Here is a 21,900-nt window from a genome sequence, read left to right as displayed (position 1 = left end):
AATATCTGCCATTTACATTTACTATGGTTGCAATATGTTGGAAAGAAATTGCAGAGCTTATAGCTATTAATACCCCGGCTTTCTTAGAAGAACAGGCTGTAAAGACATGGGCACAGTCATTGAGGCATATGTGAGGCGAAATCTCTTTGGCGAAATGAGTCTCTTGGATAAATAAGACATCCCCTTTGAGTCTTTTTGCTTCTTTCTGCAGAGCAGATCTTTTGAAAGGGCTATTTAAGCCCCTAACATTTAGGGAGAGAATTTTGACAGGCATAATGGTAAGACAAGAAATGGCTTAAGGTTGCTGGAGGTTGGAGTTAATCCTCTCTTCAAGTACAAAAAAGGCAGTGAATGTGTATATTTTTGTATACATTGTAAATAAACTTAGCTTCCTCTGGGTTTTCCAGTTTCCTGTTTTAAAGCATTTCTTTTAAATGCTAGGTCTTTAACAGTCTCCCTAAAAGACTTAGATTCAGCAATAATGCATGCAATCTTACAATTCATCATGAAATAGCTTACTTACCATCTGTTTGGTAGTTTAGGGCAACCAATTGTATTCCATGAAGCCAAAATATAAGAGGATGTGGATTTGAAGAGTCAATGCGTGTAGCAGCTGGATACGTTCTTAACAGTTGATAAGCAGTGTGCTGAATCAACTTTTGTGAATAACGTCTACATAGACGCTTAGCAGCATTTTCATTCAGTGATGAGACGTGGTAACATCGAGGAGTCCGGATAATGGCACTCAGCGAAGTACTTGGATTGAATGGAGGTGAGCATGGCTCCTCCCAACTCTGCCTTGTGTCGGTTATGCCTGCAAGTAAATGTTTGATTTCAGAAGGTGAACAAAGGTCTATCCCTTTACCCACAGCAGTGCCACAGAAACGCATACAATTATGTAAGTAAATGTTTGATAGGAACTTCCCAATTACATTTGTTTTTTAAATAGCTAGTTACCTTGTAGAGCCCAACCTCAGACAGCCCTTGGCTATCTCTGCATATATACTGTTCAAGGGCATGTAACATAAGTGGCCTTTCAAGCAGTTGTTTGACAAATATTTAAATTTAGTGAAAAACCTTTTTTTAAACCCATGTTGTAACAGAATATAACATCAAAAAGACATATAATGCGTCATGGAATACAGCCACTTCCCCAATATTAGAGCAAAATGGAATATACAGCAATTACCTCTTCCAGATGTTTTGGCCAGTGTTGTTGTTTCCCCGGGACTTGTTCTACCAGGATTGTTGCCAAAAATGGACTTCCTGCTTTTCCTTTCCTTTCCTCTGCCAGATCCACAAGGATTTAACGTTGTAAGGCCTGTTCCCATAAAATTAAGACTAATGAACCAAACAAGCAGACCAAAAGGGCATGACATTTTCCGTAGCCTTTTTAGACAATGTTTTATGGAACTGAACCAGCCTGTCCTGTGCAACGCTACATCACTAATCTCCCACCCATATTTTCTCCATGAAGTTTACATCTTCACCAGTCCAAGAAAAATACTAACTTGACACAAGAATACAATGAGCAAGGGAAACATGTTGTGACCACTATAATATAGCTGAGATTTGGGAACCCAGATCAATATTTTTTCAAAGAATTGTACACACAGGCTCAACATGTTTAATTTATTTAATATATATTGTATTACATATCTAACAACACTAAACCAAAATCTTTCTCCATTTTAAAACATTTCATTTTCCAAGGGATATACAAATTCAAGGGTACAGATATTCAGTCAAATGCACTTTGATCATCTAGTTTATATATCAGTCTTTTGCTTTTACTTCATTAAATTTATACAAAAACATTCCAGTTTTTTACCCTGTTGAAACACACTTCTTACACCATACGTTAGCATTAAGCTTCACCCTCTCACTATCATAGCAGCACCAATTTTTGTTCATGCTGAAGGTTTCTCAATACTTACCATCACATAACATCATTCATTATTGCAGGAACAGAAGCTGTTGAAGGCAAGGTGTAAACATTTCTTGCCTTCCCTACAAGCCACCATCTGATAAATGATTCCTAGCCTTAAAATGTACAGTATCACAGAAGTGATTTCCTAATAAGCATTAGATCATTTAGTTCCTTATTTATCCTGGCACCGCATTTTAACTAAGAATCAAACTACACCAGCAGTTTCATGACAAGGGTTAATGACAACAAAACAAGTATTCTAATTTGTTTTGGATTGAGAAGAAAACAAGCTTATCATCATATTAACATTCTACCTTACAAATAATTGCAAGTGTGCACTACTTTCTAGTTTCATACCTGATAACTGGGTGCCATTAGGTAAGCCATTACCTGGGTATTGATGTAAATAACATAATAACTAAAGCTGGCCATAGACAGCACAGGGCTTTCAAATGTGAAGACTTGATTTGTGACAGGCAGCACATCCCTAAAAACAAGTGGCCTGTAATGTTAAATTCATAGAGAAAGGGGAAAGCTACAGACATCTGAAAAATAACTATCAGAAATGTTTCTAAACTTGTCAAATTGCTATTTCACAAGTAGGCATGGGCTGGCAGTGTCTGAGGTGCACCACAGCCATAATGGTTTGTCACAATTACTTAAAAAAAAAAAAAGAATGGGAGACTAGGGGTACTTAAAGGCTTTTCTCAAGTTGAGCAAATCAGAAGTTTTTTTTTTTACAAGAAAAGAAAAAAATGCAGTGGCATCTAGAAAAGCACAAGCGATGTATTATTTGCAGCTAAATAATAAGTCTTTACATGTATGACATTTGTCACTTACAGCATTTATTTACAAATCTAGCTACATGCAGTAGTATTTGACCACTTCAGCCCCTGGCCAAATCTGACACTGCTCTCCTATATGTAATATTCAGAAGGCATACACAAATCTTCACTGTATTAACATGAAAAAAGTCTCCCAGGTTAAAGCTGTATTAAACCCAAAAGAAAACATTTATTTTATTGCAGATGTTTTAAAACATAGATGCGATGGCTGCATTTGCGTTAAAATTTTAGGCATTCTTCCATGTTCACCTGGTGACCTAGCCAGTAAGTCTGTTTTTCAAAAGAACAAGCTCTCTTGTATCAGTATCCATTACGGGGATGAGACAAACCATTCAACACTGACTATAATGGTCAACTTTTACTTATTCAATAAGACCTTTATCACCAAAAGTAAACTGTTGCTGTAACTGATTAAAAAATGTGTTAGCTGGAGTTCAGCTTCAATGTGTTAGTGTATTTAAAACTGCTAGTACATTTAACACTTCCTCTTCTCCCAGACTGACAATGCCACTATCTAAATGTACCCCTGTGCTCATTCATCCAAAGTGGTGTCTCACTAATACAGGTGTGTTACTAGCCAAATCACCAGGAGAAAACAGAGAAGAAAAGCTAAAAAAAAAAAAAAAAAAAAAATAATGCAGCCACTACATCTAATGATTGGTAAGCTGTAATATATTACATTTTTATATTTGCTTTTTGTACTGCTTTAAGGAATCATGACTGGAGAGATAAATCTGTAACCACTTATGTATCCTGAACAACACATTTACAGCAGGTATACAGTATATAAACACACAACTAGAATAAAAACTGTTTTGAGCTGAAAAAAATGCAAGACACAACACAATGACACAATTCCACACATATTAGACTGTTTTTGTGATACAATCCAGAGTGAGGAATTCATATCTCTGGTTATAATTTAATTAAAAGAAAACTCCAATTAAGAGTGAAAACTGGGATTTATTTAGACTTGTCATAAACATTGTTCAAATGTGTTTATTATTTATACTAATTACTGATACATTTTGTTATTGAAAAGCATGCCTATTAACATGATGTCCAGCAGTTTTTCCCATGTTACTACAAGGTCTGTGTATTTGAATTCCCTCGTTGTGTATTTATTCTTGAATAGTTGCTTTGGACAGTAATTCTTTTGTCTAGTCTTTGGTGTTGTCTTGTAGCAGTTTATTTACACAAAATGCTAATAAAAAGTGCTCTTACCTAAATGCAAATCTAATCTAGACTTTCTTCCACTTCAAAAGAAGATGTTCAGAGCAAGTATTTATTGATGTGGCATCCAGCCAGACATAGTGCACTCTCCAGTCAACATTGAGAAGGCTGCCAGAAAATGACAAGATAGATGATTCTACTTACCAGGGAACTTTACAGCTTGGCAATAGATGATAAGGTCTGATAGTTCTGGTGCAATTTGTCTACTTTCTTTCTTGTTCTGAGGCAGATAAAACTCTTCATCCAGTTCCATATCATAGACCTGGTGACAGACTCACTCTTATATGTGCAATAAAACATACATACTAAAAATATATAAATAAGTGAGCGCTAAGATAATATATTATAATAGCGGCTATGCACCAAAGGCACCATATAAGACCTTCAGATGAACAGAAATAAGAGGGGGGTGCAGCGCTAGTAAAAATTCATAAGGATAATAAATAAATAAATTCATATATAAATACATACAATAAAGTGACACTGTGCAAGTATATGTGCCACTAAATTATGTGGCTAATATCGTGAAAGAGATGCACTATATCAAATAAAGATAAGCCCAAAGTGACAATTTGAGTGAGATCTCGGATGATCTTCAGACGTCCAAGGTGAGAAAATAGGGTATAGATTGCGCACTCACCAGATACTCAATCTTTGTGCGCATTTATGTAGTATAACAGAAACATCAGATGTCCTCACACAGGTCTGGTCAGATCTGGTCATGTGTCCTCCACTGCCTCATGGTTCACACTCAGGTTTCACATTTAGGGATGACCGCTCTGTGAATGTAGCCAGCTCCCGCAGGAGCTCCAAAAAACACAGAGGAGGCCAGTAGTGCAATATGTCAAGGATATTTATTCCAGAATCAAGGCAAGGGAGCATAGCAAAAGTAATAGGGCAAATACTAACCAAATCAAGATGTCCGCCGGGACCCCTCATCATTTTTATCTATATATTTTTATACACATTCTATATAATTTTTACGTATTTTATACTAATTATGTGTGATTTTATATATGTATTTTTATACATTTTTCTATATATGCATACCTTTATAATATAGACACTAATCTATTAATATAGGTATATATATAGTTTTTTCTTTTTATGGATTTACCAGTATGTTCTAGTGGATTGATTTTATTATTCCATTGTGATTTCATATTATCCATCTGTTATTCATTACATGATGGACATTATTATGTTCGCTTTGAAGGAATAGACACTATTATTATAATTATAATCTTGTTTTTAATATATTTAATAGTACTCATCCTACTTATTGGATAGACATTATTTTAATTATGATGTACCCAATGATGTGTATTATTAATTACCTTTATGGGATATTTTGACACTATAAGAGTTGTGAAATCACTGATCGTTATATTTATAGGATTACCAGAAATACATATTATTATATATTCATATGGAAATTTTAAAAGCACTATTATTACCTTTGGACCAGAGTAATAAAGTCTATTTGGGTATAGATAGTATAATTTAATCTGACCCAGCGTAAATTGAAGTACGATATGGGTGTGTTTGAGGAACTGTTCCTATGGTAACACACTCCTCCCTGGTGATCCTCGCTGTGTTGTTTTGCTTGTCTCCGCGATTTCATTTACCGCACGCTCGCGCATGCGCGGTTAGGCTACGCCAAAATGGCGCCTATCGCGGAGACATCCAACACCGGGAAAATGGCACGTGATAACGATGCATGCGCCATTTCCCTTATTTAAAGGACAGAGTACCGTCAGCAGCTGTAAGCTGAACACCCTATGACTACGAGCTTTAGCTCGAAACGCGTCAGGGTAGAGTTACAGCGGGTTGACGCCACACCGCCGGCACCACAAGGGGTCCCGGCAGACATCTTGATTTGGTCAGTATTTGCCCTGTTACTTTTGCTATGCTCACTTGCCTTGATTCTGGAATAAATATCCATGACCTATTGCACTACTGGCCTCCCCTGTGTTTTTTTGAGCTCCTGCGGGAGCTGGCTACATTCACAGAGCGGTCATCCCTAAATGTGAATCCTGAGTGTGAACCATGAGGCAGTGGAGGACACATGACCAGATCTGACCAGACCTATGTGAGGACATATTTCTGTTATACTACATAAATGCGCATAAAGATTGCGTATCTGGTGAGTGCGCAATCTATACCCTATTTTCTCACCTCATCCACGATTTTAGTCATTGGATGTCTGAAGATCATCCGAGATCTCACTCACATTGTCACTTTGGACTTATCTTTATTTGATATAGTGCATCTCTTTCACGATATTAGCCACATAATTTAGTGGCACATATACTTGCAGTGTCACTTTATTGTATGTATTTATATATGAATTTATTTATTTATCATCCTTATTAATTTTTACTAGGGCTGCACCCCCCTCTTATTTCAATAAAACATACATGTTTGGTGACAGACTCCTGTTAAGAGCATATCCATGGAGGAAATTAATTATTTCATACAAGTTTCACTGACTGAGGAAAATCTTCCCCAATGTAGTCTCCTAATTTTACAGTGCCCTTTCTTCAAGGCCAAAGAAACCACAGGCTTATCAAATATCTTCATGGCATCAAAGGAGGCCTACATTGTGTCCTAGGTCTACTGATATTCCTACCCTTTGCAACATAGGTGATGTGTTTTTAAACCAATTAATAAGGCCACGAGGTTGAAAATTTAACCTCTGAGGAGGCTGGGATGGGGCATAGTGTACACAAACGTACCTGCTAATGTCATATGTGATGACCATAAATAATAAACCAGCATGTACACCCTAACAGCTAATGTGGAAGCTTTATTTAACCGCTTTCCCACTGCTCTATAGCAGAACTACTGCTACAGGGTGGCAGGGCTGCGCAACATCACGTATATATACGTGATTTGCATATCCGGGTAGGGGGAGTGCTAAGGATGTCGATCACTGAGTCCCGGCTGGAGATTTCCTGCTGACATCCGGCCATCGCCGAGTTAAGCTGACAGGCGAGAGACCTGTGTGTAAACAACACAGTCTCTCTCCTACCAGCAAGGATGTGCTGCTGTGCATTTCTCTGCACAGCAGAAAAATACACAGCAGCATGTTTCCCTAGTGAAACACACACAGTACATGATGTAAAAAAGCACACAGTTAACCCTTTGATCACACTAGATGTCAATCCTTTCCTGCCCAGTGCCATTAGTACAGTGTCAGTGCTTTTTATTAGCTCTGATCACTGTATTAGTGTCATTGGGATGTCAGCGGCAGTTATTCAGTTCCCATCCAGTGTCAGAATGCTCGCTGTAGTCCCGCTACAAGTTGCTGATCGATACCGTTACTAGTATATATAGACAAAAAAAAATCCAGTATATATACAGCTATTTGTAGACACTACAACTTTTACGTAAACCAATTAATTTGCATGTATTGGGATTTTCTGTAGCAAAGACATGAGCAGATTACATTTTGGTCTAAATTTATGATGAAATTTGATTTTTTAATTTTTTCTACTGGATATGTTTTATAGCAAAACATCAAAAATATTGGGGGTTTTTTCAAAATTGTGTTTTTTTTTAGTTCATAGCGATGCCAAAAAATAAAACACACAGGTGATCAAATACCACCAAAAGAAAGCTCTATTTGTGGGGAAAAAAGGACATAAATTTTATTTGCATGACTGCGCAATTTTCAGTTAAAGTAATGCAGCGCCGTATCACAAACAATGGTCTGGTCAGTAAGGGGGGGGGGGGTAAATCCTCTGGACGGCAAGTGGTTAAATGCAACAGCATTGTTACAGCCAAAGTCACAAAGAACAGGGGGATGAAGTTTGTCTTCCTTGGCATTTTTATTTAAAGTGGAGACAGAAATAAAATACAGAAACATACCTGTTCCCTCTCTCTGTTTCTCCACAGCTAAAAAAAAATTACTGTACTTACCATAAAATCCTTTTCTTGAAATTTTATTGAGGGGCACAGGATTTAGAGATAACTTTAGGAGGATTTGGACACTGCCAAACAAAAAATAGTAACTAGCTATGTATGACCCCTTCCACAACTAACATGCCTCTGTTTTGTAGCAAGTACTACAGAATAGGCCATAAGCACAGAGGGATGGGGCCTGTTTTCTTTCTCTTTCCTTTATTAATTCTGAATTCAGAGGCATTTTGAGACATTCAAATGCAATCCAACTGAGGGGCTAAATAGCTAAAAATGCTAGCAGACCAGACCAAATAACAAAAACAAACTGGGGACAGCATGCAGCTCAAAATGTTGCCTGAAGGACCTTAAAACTAAAACTAACTTAAGATGAAGCCTGAACATCCACCTGGAAAATAATTAGAACATGTAAACAGAAGATCAGGGTTCAACTTTGCAAATCTGTGGAACAGTTAGCCGATGCCAATAAGCCCAAGAAGTAATTACAGATCTAGTAGAGTGTCCCTTGAATGATAAGGGTGGAACACGATCCTTAAAGTGGTATTAAACCCAAAATCAGAAATGTAATATACTGCAGTCTACCAACCATTGGATGTGGTGGCTGCATTAGTTTTTTTTTTTTAGACTTTTCCCTCTGTTTTCACCTGGTGATCTGGCCAGTAATACTGTCATGTATTAGGATGCCTACACTCTGGATAAAGGAGCACCTTAGAACAGCAGCACTGTCATTCTGGGGAAGGATAATGTCAGATGCAGATCAGATTTAGATACACTGACAAATTGAACCTGAACTCCAGCTAACACTTTTTATGCAGTTACAACAACAGTTTTGTTCTTTTCGGGATTAAGGTTTTACCTTAATAAAAGCTGATCATTGAAAGCACACCTGTCAGTGGTAAATGGTTTGACCCAACCCTCTAACTGCTCCACCTGCAGGACAGCTTGTTCTGCTGAAAAACAGACTTACTGGCAAGTTCAAGAAAGCCTTTGATAACGTGCGGGTGCACGAAACATGTTAGGAAGCTGCCCTACTTAGTGACGTCATACCGCGTGGCTCCTCTGAATGGCCGGTGGCCATCTTTACTATTGTCATTACATACAAAGTGTGAATTTATCTACTTTTATCTCTGATAACCCTTGATTATATTAAAGCGATACTGCACTATACAAAATCTTTTTGCTTGGGCTCATTTTGTTATGAGCCTTCCTTTCTAAGGAGACCCTTGGTAATTTTACACTGCAAGTGTTGGCTCCCCCTGGTGTTTGCATGAATGTATTTCTGGTGCCTGGAAGCCCTGATGGTGCGCTGCAGATCCCACCGATGCCCACTAGATGACCCGGTGTTCCAGTTACTAGATGCTGATGACCAGGAGTTGGTCCTAATGTACTCAAATGCGCATTGACTTGCGCTATCTGGTTAGTGCAATCTATACTCGTTTATCTTAACACCACTTTCACGGATTTCCACTGATCAGTAGTGATTGAATTTCACCTCACTATATGCACTTTTAAACGGCTAGTTTGGACGTTTCTCACAAAGTTTATCTGCACAATGCCAATTGCGTTTCCGAGTTATTGGGATTTATCCACAGATGCAATCTGTTGTACAATTCATTTGTGAACCATTATATGATTATCCAGATCACACGGATGAAAGTTGGACTTTTTATTTAGATGGCTTTTAGTTACTGATATTTTTAGAGCTGCATGTTTATTTTATATGTTTTATAGAAGGTTCAGGGGTTTTACCTCTCAAGCTAGCTGCTTTTCTTACTCATATCGAGCACTTGTTTATACCTATATCATAAATTTATTGCGTTTGTTTGCCTTAAAATTCACTTTGGTGTGTTTTTTTACTGAAATTTTGTGTTTCCTAGACTGTTGTGGTAATATCGGGTGACATAAAAAATTGGGACTACAGTGGATATAAAAAGTCTACACACCCCTGTTAAAATGTCAGGTTTCTGTAATGTAAAAAAATGAGACCAAGATAAATCATTTCAGAACTTTTTCCACCTTTAATGTAACCTATAAACTGTTCAACTCAGTTGAAAAACAAAATAAAATCTCTTAGGTGGAGGGAAGTAAAAATAAAAAAACTAAAATAATACGGTTGCATAAGTGTGCACACCCTTGAAATACTACTTGTTGAAGCACCTTTTGATGTGATTCCAGCACTCAGTCTTTTTGGGTATGAGTCTATCAGCATGGCATATCTTGACTTAGCAATATTTGCCCACTCTTCCTTGTAAAAACACTTTAAATCTGTCAAATTGCAAGGGCATCTCCTGTTCACTGCCCTCTTCAGATCACCCTACAGATGTTCGATTGGATTCAGGTCTGGGCTCTGGCTGGGCCATTCCAAAACTTTAATCTTCTTCTGGTGAAACCATTCCTTTGTTGATTTGGATGTATGCTGTGGGTCCTTGTCATGCTGATAGATGAAGTTCCACTTCATGTTCAGCTTTCTAGCAGAAGCCTGAAGGTTTTGTGCCAATATTGACTGGTACTGTTCATAATTCCCTCTACCTTTGCTAAGGCCCCAGTTCCAGCTGAAGAAAAACAGCCCCAAAGCCTGATGCTACCACCACCATGCTTCACTGTGTGTATGGTGTGCTTTTGGTGATATGCAGTGTTGTTTTTGTGCCAAACATATCTTTTGGAATTATGGCCACAAAGTTCGAACTTGGTTTCATCAGACCATAACACACTTTCCCACATGCTTTTGGGATACTTCAGATGTGTTTTTTGCAAAATTTAGCCAGGCTTGAATGTTTTTCTTCATAAGAAAAGGTTTCCGTCTTGCCACTCTACCCCATAGCCCAGACATATGAAGAATATGGGAGATTGTTATCACATGTACCACACAGCCAGTACTTGTCAGATATTCCTGCAGCTCCCTTAATGTTGCTGTAGGCCTCTTGGCAGCCTCCCAGACTAGTTTTCTTCTCGTCTTCTCATCAATTTTGGAGGGACTTCCAGTTTTTGGTAATATCACTGTTGCACCATATTTTCTCCACTTGATGACTGCCTTCACGGAGTTCCATGGTATGTCTAACGCCTTGGAAATTCTTTTGTACCCTTCTCCTGACTGATACCTTTTAACAATGAGATACCTTTGATGCTTTGGAAGCTCTCTGCGGACCATGGCTTCTGCTGTAGGATGCGACTAAGAAAATGTCAGGAAAGACATACTAGAACAGCTGAACTTTATTTGGGGTTAATCAGAGGCACTTTAGATGATGGCAGGTGTGTACTCACTCCTATTTAACATGATTTTGAATGTGATTGCTTAATTCTGAACACAGCTTTTTATGTTTACTCTCCCCCCCAAAAGATTTTAGTTTGTTTTTCAATTGAGTTGTACAGTTTGTAAGTCACCTTAAAGGTGGAAAAAGTTCTGAAATGATTGACAGTCAGGTCCATAAATATTGGGACATCGACACAATTCTAACATTTTTGGCTCTATACACCACCACAATGGATTTGAAATTAAATGAACAAGATGTGCTTTAACTGCAGACTGTCAGCTGTAATTTTAGGGTATTTACATCCAAATCAGGTGAACGGTGTAGGAATTACAACAGTTTGTATATGTGCCTCCCACTTGTTAAGGGACCAAAAGTAATGGGACAGAATAATAATCATAAATCAAACTTTCACTTTTTAATACTTATTATTATTATTATTATTATTACTACGAGTTTATATAGCGCCAAAGGGTTTGCTCAGATACTTGGTTGCAAATCCTTTGCAGTCAATTACAGCCTGAAGTCTGGAACGCATAGACATCACCAGACGCTGGGTTTCATCCCTGGTGATGCTCTGCCAGGCCTCTACTGCAACTGTCTTCAGTTCCTGCTTGTTCTTGGGGCATTTTCCCTTCAGTTTTGTCTTCAGCAAGTGAAATGCATGCTCAATCGGATTTAGGTCGGGTGATTGACTTGGCCATTGCATAACATTCCACTTCTTTCCTTTAAAAAACTCTTTGGTTGCTTTTGCAGTATGCTTTGGGTCATTGTCCATCTGCACTGTGAAGATGGACAATGACCAATGAGTTCTGAAGCATTTGGCTGAATATGAGCAGATAATATTGCCCGAAACACTTCAGAATTCATCCTGCTGCTTTTGTCAGCAGTCACATCATCAATAAATACAAGAGAACCAGTTCCATTGGCAGCCATACATGCCCACGCCATGGCACTACCACCACCATGCTTCACTGATGAAGTGGTATGCTTAGGATCATGAGCAGTTCCTTTCCTTCTCCATACTCTTCTCTTCCCATCACTCTGGTACAAGTTGATCTTGGTCTCATCTGTCCATAGGATGTTGTTCCAGAACTGTGAAGGCTTTTTTAGATGTCGTTTGGCAAACTCTAATCTGGCCTTCTTGTTTTTGAGGCTCACCAATGGTTTACATCTTGTGGTGAACCCTCTGTATTCACTCTGGTGAAGTCTTCTCTTGATTGTTGACTTTGACACACATACACCTACCTCCTGGAGAGTGTTCTTGATCTGGCCAACTGTTAAGGGTGTTTTCTTCACCAGGGAAAGAATTCTTCACTCATCCACCACAGTTGTTTTCCGTGGTCTTCCGGGTCTTTTGGTGTTGCTGAGCTCACCGATGCGTTCTTTTTTAAGAATGTTTCAAACAGTTGTTTTGGCCACGCCTAATGTTTTTGCTCTTTCTCTCTGATGGGTTTGTTTTGTTTTTTTCAGCCTAATGATGGCTTGTTTCACTGATAGTGACAGCTCTTTGGATCTCATCTTGAGAGTTGACAGCAACAGATTCCAAATGCAAATAGCACACTTGAAATGAACTCTGGACCTTTTATCTGCTCATTGTAATTGGGATAATAAGGAAATAACACACACCTGGCCATGGAACAGCTGAGAAGCCAATTGTCCCATTACTTTTGGTCCCTTAACAAGTGGGAGGCACATATGCAAACTGTTGTAATTCCTACACCATTCACCTGATTTGGATGTAAATACCCTCAAATTAAAGCTGACAGTCTGCAGTTAAAGCACATCTTGTTCGTTTCATTTCAAATCCATTGTGGTGGTGTATAGAGCCAAAAATGTTAGAATTGTGTCGATGTCCCAATATTTATGGACCTGACTGTATCTTTGTCTCATTTTTTTAAATCACAGAAACCTAACATTTCACAGGGATGTGTGGAGTTTTTGTATCCACTGTACCACTAAGTTATTCTTTACGGTATCTGCTTTCAGAAAACATATAATGTTTGGGGGTTTTGTATTATCTTCACGTCTAAAATGATTTATTTAAACGTGTGCAAAAAATGTAAAAACGGCTCTTGCAACGAAAGGGCTAATTCCACTTTAAGACTATAAGCTTGAATAATGATTTGTTTGAGCCACTGAGAAATGGTGGAACAAGTAAACATTTCCCCTTTGCTGGGACCATCAAGGATAACAAAGAGACAGTCAATCTTTTTATTAGAAGCTGTACCTGTGAGGCAGACAAGCACAGCTTGAACTATATCTAGGCAATTAAGGTAAATCTCCTCATGTACTGGGGCTGGAAAAAGAGATGGAAGCCCAATGTCCTGGTTGAGATTATAAGCCAAAACCACTTTGATAAGGAAGGAGGCTCTAGTGTTTCATACTACCTCTTCCTCATTAAAACCAGAAAAATTTATTTATAGGACAAAGCCACTAGTTCAGACACACACCTCACAGAGGTGATGGCAACAAGAAAAAAAACCTTATCAGTGAGAGTGGAAAGAGGAGTATCCCTGATAGGTTCGGGAAGGGGGGGGGGGTTAACAAGAGAATTAATTTCAAATCCTACTGAGACACAGATGTGCACACAGGAGGAGCTAAAGGTCTTACGGTAGAACTTCACACAAATGGGGAAGTTCTACTTGTTTGTATCCCCCCCCCCTTAAGAATTGCCACTTTTCAGAACAAAGAATGAGAGGCTAGCAGTCTTTGAAACAAGATCACAAGGTCTGATATCTGACATTTGATTGTGCTAAATGTTGATCCAAGCCAGACTGAAGAAAAAAAAAAAAAAACCAGGATTCCTTCTATATTTTCTGGGATAAAAATGTATTTCCCAGCACTAAGCAAAGTATGTCTTCCATAAGGAATGGCACACTTGACAGGAAGTGGAGTTCATGGCTTCGCGGTAGGAATTACTGGGGAATTAGTGGGGTTCATAGTAGGAATTACTGACTCAGAGATGCCCCCTCATCACTCAAAACTTGGAATTCAACAGTCTTGCTCTAAATCCAGCAACTATGAAGCAGGTTGTAAACAGGCCCTTGAAACAGAAGATTCAGTTGATTTGGAAAAGCCTATGGAGCATCTACTATGAGTCTAATCAAGTAAAAGTACCAAATCTGCCTGAGCCAGCCCGGAGCTATGAGAATTACAAAAATGCTTTCCAACTCAATCCTGTGGGGCAGATGATGAAAACGTTTCAGGTCGAACTGATTAAAGCCACCAGAGCATCCAAGGTTTTGAATCGCAAAATGTTTGGAAGTTTCCTAGTCTGGAACAGATGTCTGGGAACCGTGTGTGTGTGTATGGAAAAGGTTTCAGTAGTTTTTGGGGCCTCTTAGGAATCCTAGACTGTTAGACGCACTGGTGGAAGCCACAGGCTGCTCCTCCATCTTTAGATTGGCATGCATTACATCAGTAAGAGCAGAAATGGTCTCTCTCAGCCTGGAAATTATGGCAGCTACTTGCAACTCCTACGAAACAATATCATCCTGCATGGATTTGTGAGACTCTTTATCAGATAGAACTGCAGGCAGGTCAGTTATGGATTCTGAAGGGATAGGCGTTGGGGTATCAACACCTTATATTCTTTGCAATCACTTCCTCAACTGCAATCTGGCAATGAAATCTTACATGACTCTAATGAAGACATTCTGTTTTAAAGTTAATGAGTGGGCTACATTTGAAGGAGTCAAGGGGGACTCCGAGGAATGTAAGGACTCAAAAAGAGGACACCATTCAGACTGTTGTTTCAGGCCCTTGAGAGGGAGCACTGCAGGCCACCCCAGAATGTAAATGGATCTTAAGCCTGCAACACCCAATACTGTGAGACTGCTCCTCTGTATTTGGGAACCGACATGGGGCACCTCAAGTAGAGACAAAATAACTCTAATACAAGATAAAACCTTGATCTCTCATGAACCATTAGGCAGCAGTAACGACAAACCATAGGGAAACTACTTGTCATTTGTGATAAGGAGTAGTAGTGGGAATGTTGAATGGCAGGAAAAAGCATTGAGTGTGCACATTCAACATGCTAGATAGTGGGGCAGCAGTCCTGGGCTTTTTTTTCAGGGTCTTTAAATTCGTAGTAAAGTTTTTTTTATACCTACAGGTAAGCCTATAATTAGGCTTACCTGTAGGTACAGTGAATATTTTGTAAACTTGCACCATTTAAGAGATATTTACTTCAGCAGCACCGATGCATGTGCACTGCGCTCTCAATGGATGGTGTGCCATCCACTGAGAAAACCATGCCGGAGCTGATACTCCTGCGAGCATGCCCGAATGTGAAACCATGACTTAGTTAGTCTAACGGCCACAGCCCATGAACCCGGAACGAAGACCTGTGAAGATGAAAGCCCCGGGAAGCCGTGACAGCGCTCCGCTGGTCGGATTCATTTTCAGGTAAGTCTTTCAGAACGCACTAGTATGTGATGCATACTAGCACATTATGCTCTTAACTTGCAGGAGAGATTTTTTTGTTTTTATTTTTTGCAGTTTACTACCACTTTAAAGGGACTAAACATGGGTAATGTGCAAGTATTGCCAAGATGTACTGCATATGTTTTTTGTGTTTTGTTTTTTTTTTTAACCATGAGCTAAACTTAAATCACTGGTCTAAAAGGGCTGGACAGACTTTTTCACTAGAAAGCTTTAACTAAAATGCATATGACTGATTTATGTTAATTATTTAATCTGACAATTAACTACCTTTCCTTTGTTGTTAACACTGTTGCCATCAGTCTTCTTGATACGCTTGGATCCCTCCTCATTATACTCAAATTGTAGTTTGTCACTGCATGGTTTGCTTTCAGGACGGTCATCCAGAATATTATCTGTAATTATACGAAGGAGAAGTTAAGAACCGCAATTCTCTTGACTGACCAAAACACAGTACGTATAATTAGCCACCTAGCCCTCCTTGACTGACCAAAACACAGTACATATAATTAGCCACCTAGCCCTCCTATTCCTTCTGTACTGAAATGTATTGTTGCTGTATTGTCTCCCTTATATTGTAAAGTGCTGCACAAACGGTTGGCGCTATATAAATCCTGTATAATATAATAATAATAATGACAAAATGTACAGAATTACAATTAAAATTGTTTGAGCACTGGCCATATAAAAGCCACAAATGAAATACAAAATAAATATTACAGAACTACATTAAAGGCAAAATAATGATGGTCAGAGCTTAACCTTGGGGCATGTACAGCAATGATATTATTATTATACAGTATTTATATAACGCCAAAGAATATGCTCAGCGCTGTACAGTAGCAAGGGGGACAGAACATGAGACAAGACAGTAACAATACAATACACGAGGGGTTTGAGGGCCCTGCTCTTTCGAGCTTACAATCTAGGAGGGAGGGGAAAGTGGTACAGGAGGAAATGACTGTGGGGGATGGAGTGGGGGATGGAGTGGTGGGAGGAGTGGGAGAGGTTAGTTGGTAGGTGAGGTCAGGTGTTAGGTGAGGTTGGGGTAGGCTTCCCTGAAGAGGTGGGTTTTCAGGGTGCGCCTGAAGGTGAGGAGGGTAGGTGACAGTCTGATGGATTGGGGTAGGGAGTTCCAGAGGATGGGGGAATTCCTAGAGAAGTCCTGCAATCGGGCGTGGGAGGGAGATATCAAATTCTGTTATAATATTAAACCTGGCCATAAACAAACCTTGGTGCCCGACACTTTTTATTTTCAGCTGTGTTCAGCCTGACCTACAACAGATACAGTGCCTTGAAAAATGATTCATACCCCTTGAAATTTTCCACATTTTGTTATGTTACAGCCAAAAACGTAAATGTATTTTATGGGGACTTTATGTGATAAACCAACACAAAGTGGCACATAATTGTGAAGTGGAAGGAAAATGATAAATGGTTTTCAAAATGTTTTACAAATAATTATCTGAAAAGTGTGGTGTGCATTTTTATTCAGTACCCTTTATTCTGATACTCCTAACTAAAATCTAGTGGAATTAAATGCCTTCAGAAGTCACGTAATTAGTAAATAGAGCCCACCTGTGTGTAATTTAAGCTCAGTATAAATACAGCTATTCTGTGAAGCCCTCAGAGGTTTGTTAGAGAACATTAGTGAACAAACACCATCATGAAGGCCAAGGAACACACCAGATAGGCCAGGGAAAGAGTTGTGGAGAAGTTTAACTGGTTGCCTAGCAGCCACAGTGTATATACTGTACAGGGCGGCACCGCTGTGCAGAATCACATGTTAAAGGCAAATTTGTCTTTATTTGGTTTTGCAATAAATCAAACAATGCATAGTATAAAAGAAGGAATTAAGAGAACATCAACAGTGATAAGGGTGAAAAGATACATTCAGATGGGAATCAGCGTAGTCTATGTATTCGGTAGATATGGGTCCCTCCGTAATTAAACAGGGGGCATCCCTCAAGAGACGATATTCAAGGACGACACAATAATTCCTTAACATCTAAATGAGAAACCCTTGGAGAGAATAGTGGAAACACTCTCGAGAGCGAGGCAGGGAGAAAGATGTAGGTAGGGCAAGAGGGAAAGAGGTGGGGGGGTTAAGAGAATCAAGAGTGTGAAAGGGGCACAGACAGGGGGCGGGAGAGGGGAGGGGGAAAGGAAGAGGGGGAAAAGAAAAAAAAGAAAGAAATAGAATAACGGTTTAAAACGTCATTCTGCAAAACAGGTGCGAGGCGCACGACCGCCTCACCAGCGCCGCCGATCATGGCTGGGGGTGTCAATCACCGGGTCTCGGCCGGTCATTACCCACTGGTTCCTGGCGATTGCCGGCAAACAGTGACACAGAGCACAGCTGCATTGTCAGTTCAGCACTATACCAGCGTTCCCCAAAAACGCGGCGTTAGCGGGATCAGCCCCGGAACCTGCGTTTAGCCCCTACGCTTACCCCCCTCCTTCTCCCCCAGCAAGTGCAGTATCAGTAGGTCACTGTCACTTGATACATTGCACACAAAACCAGTGTTGGCAGAATCAGGCCTGATCTCTGTTAGCACTTGTCAGTAAATTTTGATGACTCTCATATGCAGCAGAGTGCCAGTACCACGCTACCTTTTGGTGAACTGGCGAGTACTAGTGGCCTAGTACATCCTGGTCTTTCACATATCTCTTAGATTGTAAGCTCCCAGGATCAGACCCTCCTAACCCTCTTGTATTGAACTATATTCTGTATTGTCTCCCGTTATATTGTAGCACTGAGCAAACGCCATAAATCCTGTATAATAATAATACCAGCACTGCAGTATGACTTGGCGACATGGTGAGTCCCATAAGTGCAGTAAAAGCTGGTGCGGTGGCGAGCACAAGTATTGTCTCGCAACCACCAAGAATTTGCACATAGGCCTGTAGAGCCCCTAGTATCCTTTCGGATGTGCTTGCAAATCCCGATTGACAGCCCACAAATTCTGCAGCACCCGTACTTCCCCCATTTACTGCCCAACCCAGAATTCAGGTGAAAATAGCAAATTTAACTCCTCCACCTTGATTTTTTGAGCTGTTTTTCACGGAATATCTGTATGCGTTGATTGTGGATCAAAGAAATTTATATGCACAACAATTTATCGCCGCCAACCCAAATTCAAACCTTGCCAGACCAGGCGCATGGAAACTCATTACGGTTTTCGAATTTACATTTTTTTTTGGGCCTAACCTTCAACGTGGGCATTACTAAAACAAATGAATTGCAATTGTATTGGTCCGCAGACCTGATTCATCATATGCCCGTGATCTCTGCTGCCATGGCCAGGCATAGATATGAGAGTATGTATGTGTTTTATGCATTTCAACGACAATACACTGTTGTCCTCGAGGTCACCCTGAATTTGACTGGCTCCACAAAATTCAGCCCCTCGTAAATCACCTTAACCAAAAACTTGCAGATGTCTATACTCCCCAGCAAAAAATCTGCGTTGATGAGTCCCTGATTAATTTTTCTGGACGCCTTGCATTCAAACAATTTCTCCCCAGCAAGCGTGCCAGATATGGGGTCCAGATGTAGAAGACCTGTGAGAGGGCAACAGGCTACACTTATAAGTTTCAGATTTATTAGGGAAAAGATAGTCACATGGAGCCCCCCGGATGCCCAGACTACATTGGGAGTAGTGGCAAGATAGTTTGGGACTTGGTGTCATTCTTTTTCCATATAGGTACCAATTATACGTGGATAATTTTTATTCAAGCGTGCCGCTATTTAGACATTTGTACAATCCTGGAACTGGCGCTTGTGGCAAAGTGTGACCTAATGTGTGCCCACCATTAGAAGTGGGTGGATGCAGGGTGGTATATTCTAATTATGGGCATACCACACACTTTTTCTGGCAGAGATTTCTTCTCTTTTTTGCCATTCAGCCCACAGGCTGCATACAAAAAACAAAAAAACAAAAACACAGCATATACACCCTGTTCCAAATTATTATGCAAATTATATTTTTCTCATTTACCTAAAGAATTTATGTAAATAACAGTCAGCATAATTCTCATGTTATCAACTATTAAGAGTACAATTCACATTTTATTGAACAAACCTCCTAATGATAACAGTATTTTTTTTAAGCATAAAAAACTTACAATGCACGGTTCCAAATTATTACGCACAGTAAGTTTCAAAACACTTTATAGGTTGTAAAGAACTGAAAATTGTCATTTGTTTTTTTTTGCAGCAAATTTTACTAAAATCAAAAGCTATTTCAATCAAACTTTTAACAACATTTTAACTTTTTAAACATTTGAACAGGTCACGTTACATTGTTTGATAGCAGCTTCACAAGTCTTGCATCCATTGAAGTTGTGAGTTTTTGGACAGTTTCTGCTTGAATTTGTTTGTAAGATGTCAGAATAGCCTCCCAGAGCTGCTGTTTGGATGTAAACTGCCTCCCACCCTCATAGATCTTTTGCTTGAGGATGCTCCAAAGGTTCTCAATAGGATTCAGGTCAGGGGAGGATGGAGGCCACACTATGACTTTCTCTCCTTTTATCCCCATAGCAGCCATTGATGCAGAGGTATTCTTTGCAGCATGAGATGGTGCATTGTCATGCATGAAGATGATTTTATTACGGAAAGCATAGTTCTTCTTTCTGTACCAGGGAAGAAAGTGGTTAGTCATAAACTCCACATACTTTGCAGATGTCATCTTTACACCTTCGGGGACCCTAAAGGGGCCGACCAGCTCTGTTCCCATGATTCCGGCCCAAAACATGACTCCACCACTGCCTTGCTGACCTTGCAGCCTTGTTGGAACAGGGTGGCCAGTCACCAACCATCCATCTGGACCATCCAGGGTTGCACGGCACTCATCAGTGAACTGGACTGTTTGAAAATTAGTCTTCATGTATTTTTCTGCCCAATGCAGCCATTTCTGCTTGTGAGAATTGGTTAGTGGTGGCCGAATAGAAGGTTTATGCACAGTTGCAAGACTCTGGAGGACTCTACAACTTGATGTCCATGGGTATTTTAGCAGCTGCTCTCTTGATCCGATGCATGGATCTGGCAGAAATCTTCCTCAATGTGCCTTATCTGCACGAACCCGTCTGTGCTCTGAATCAGCTACAAATCTCTTAATAGTGCGATGATCACGCTTAAGTTTTTGTGAAATATCTAATGTTTTCATACCTCGTCCAAGGCATTGAACTATTTCACTCTTTTCGGCAGCAGTGAGATCCTTTTTCTTCCCCATATTGCTTGAAAATGGTGCTCTGCTTAATAATGTGGAACACCCTCCTTTAGTAGTTTTTCCTTAAATGGGGATCACCTGCCAATCTAATTATCACAGGTGTCCGAGATTGTTTTCAGTGATCAAAAGAGCCCTGAGACACAATGCCATCCATGAGTTAAACTGAAAAACAAAATATTTAATCTTTGTGACACTTAAATAGAATTTGCATAATAATTTGGAACAGGGTGTATAACCAACAAGGATCAGCGATGTACTGGCACATCACTGGACTTTGAATGGTTATACCAGGATGATGCCTACAGCTGCAGGCATCATCCTGGTATCATTTTATTCAGCCAGCAAATGGCTTTCATGTAAAAGCAATCTTAGTGGCCAATTAGCTGCAGGATAGCTTTTACAAGCAGCGAGAGATAATGCCCCCCCTCCCTCGCTGCTTTCCACGGCCTTCTCGGGCAGTCCCGTGCATTCGGGGGGAACCTGAGAATGCAGCTGGTGTTTCTGCCAGCTGACCATAGAGCTGATTGGAGACCAGAGTGGTGCCAATCATCTCTATAGTCAAAGAATTCGGAAGCTACGAGCATTTCATCACTTCAGTTTTGCAGAATATAAACAGCGGCATTTGTAAATTGGGAAAGCATCTGATCACACCGATTTTGGTTTGATTAGATAATGTAAGGGCAGAGGAGATATCCAGAGTCTGATAGATCCCAGATTTCTCAAAAAAGAATATATGACAATGCCCATTGAAGTTATAGGGGATATTTGCATTCCCTGTGATAGCATTAAAAGTGATCAAAAAAAAATGAAAGGTACAGTGCAAAAATAATAAAAAAAAAAATCAAAATAACTTAAACAAAAAAAAAAAATTACAAACTTGCCCCTCCCATGCACGCACACCTGTGTGCACAAGCGTTGACCCTGTGCCAGTATATAAACAGCGGTTGCACCATGCATGTGAGGTATCGCCGTGAACGTCAGATCAAGGGCAGTAATTCTAACACTAGACCTCCTCTGTAAATCTAAAATGGTAGCTTTTA

General features: G+C 39.7%; 1 protein-coding gene across 1 annotated transcript in view; it reads right to left on the bottom strand.

The window, feature by feature from the left end:
• PLCE1 (phospholipase C epsilon 1) overlaps positions 1-21,900 on the bottom strand; it is a 596,448-nt gene that overhangs the window by 102,112 nt on the left and 472,436 nt on the right. Inside the window, exons 22-25 of the mRNA XM_089687781.1 lie at positions 15,900-16,024; positions 4,153-4,270; positions 1,190-1,321; positions 524-814 (exon numbers count right to left, since the gene is read on the bottom strand). Of these exons, the coding sequence (XP_089543907.1) occupies positions 524-814; positions 1,190-1,321; positions 4,153-4,270; positions 15,900-16,024 (666 nt within the window). The remainder of the gene's footprint in view (positions 1-523; positions 815-1,189; positions 1,322-4,152; positions 4,271-15,899; positions 16,025-21,900) is intronic.

This window comes from Staurois parvus, unplaced genomic scaffold (genome assembly GCF_062004578.1).
Source record: "Staurois parvus isolate SC_StPar_1 unplaced genomic scaffold, SC_StPar_1.0 ptg000437l, whole genome shotgun sequence".
NCBI classification, from domain to species: Eukaryota; Metazoa; Chordata; class Amphibia; order Anura; family Ranidae; genus Staurois; species Staurois parvus.
This window is presented reverse-complemented; position numbering and strand designations above follow the sequence as displayed.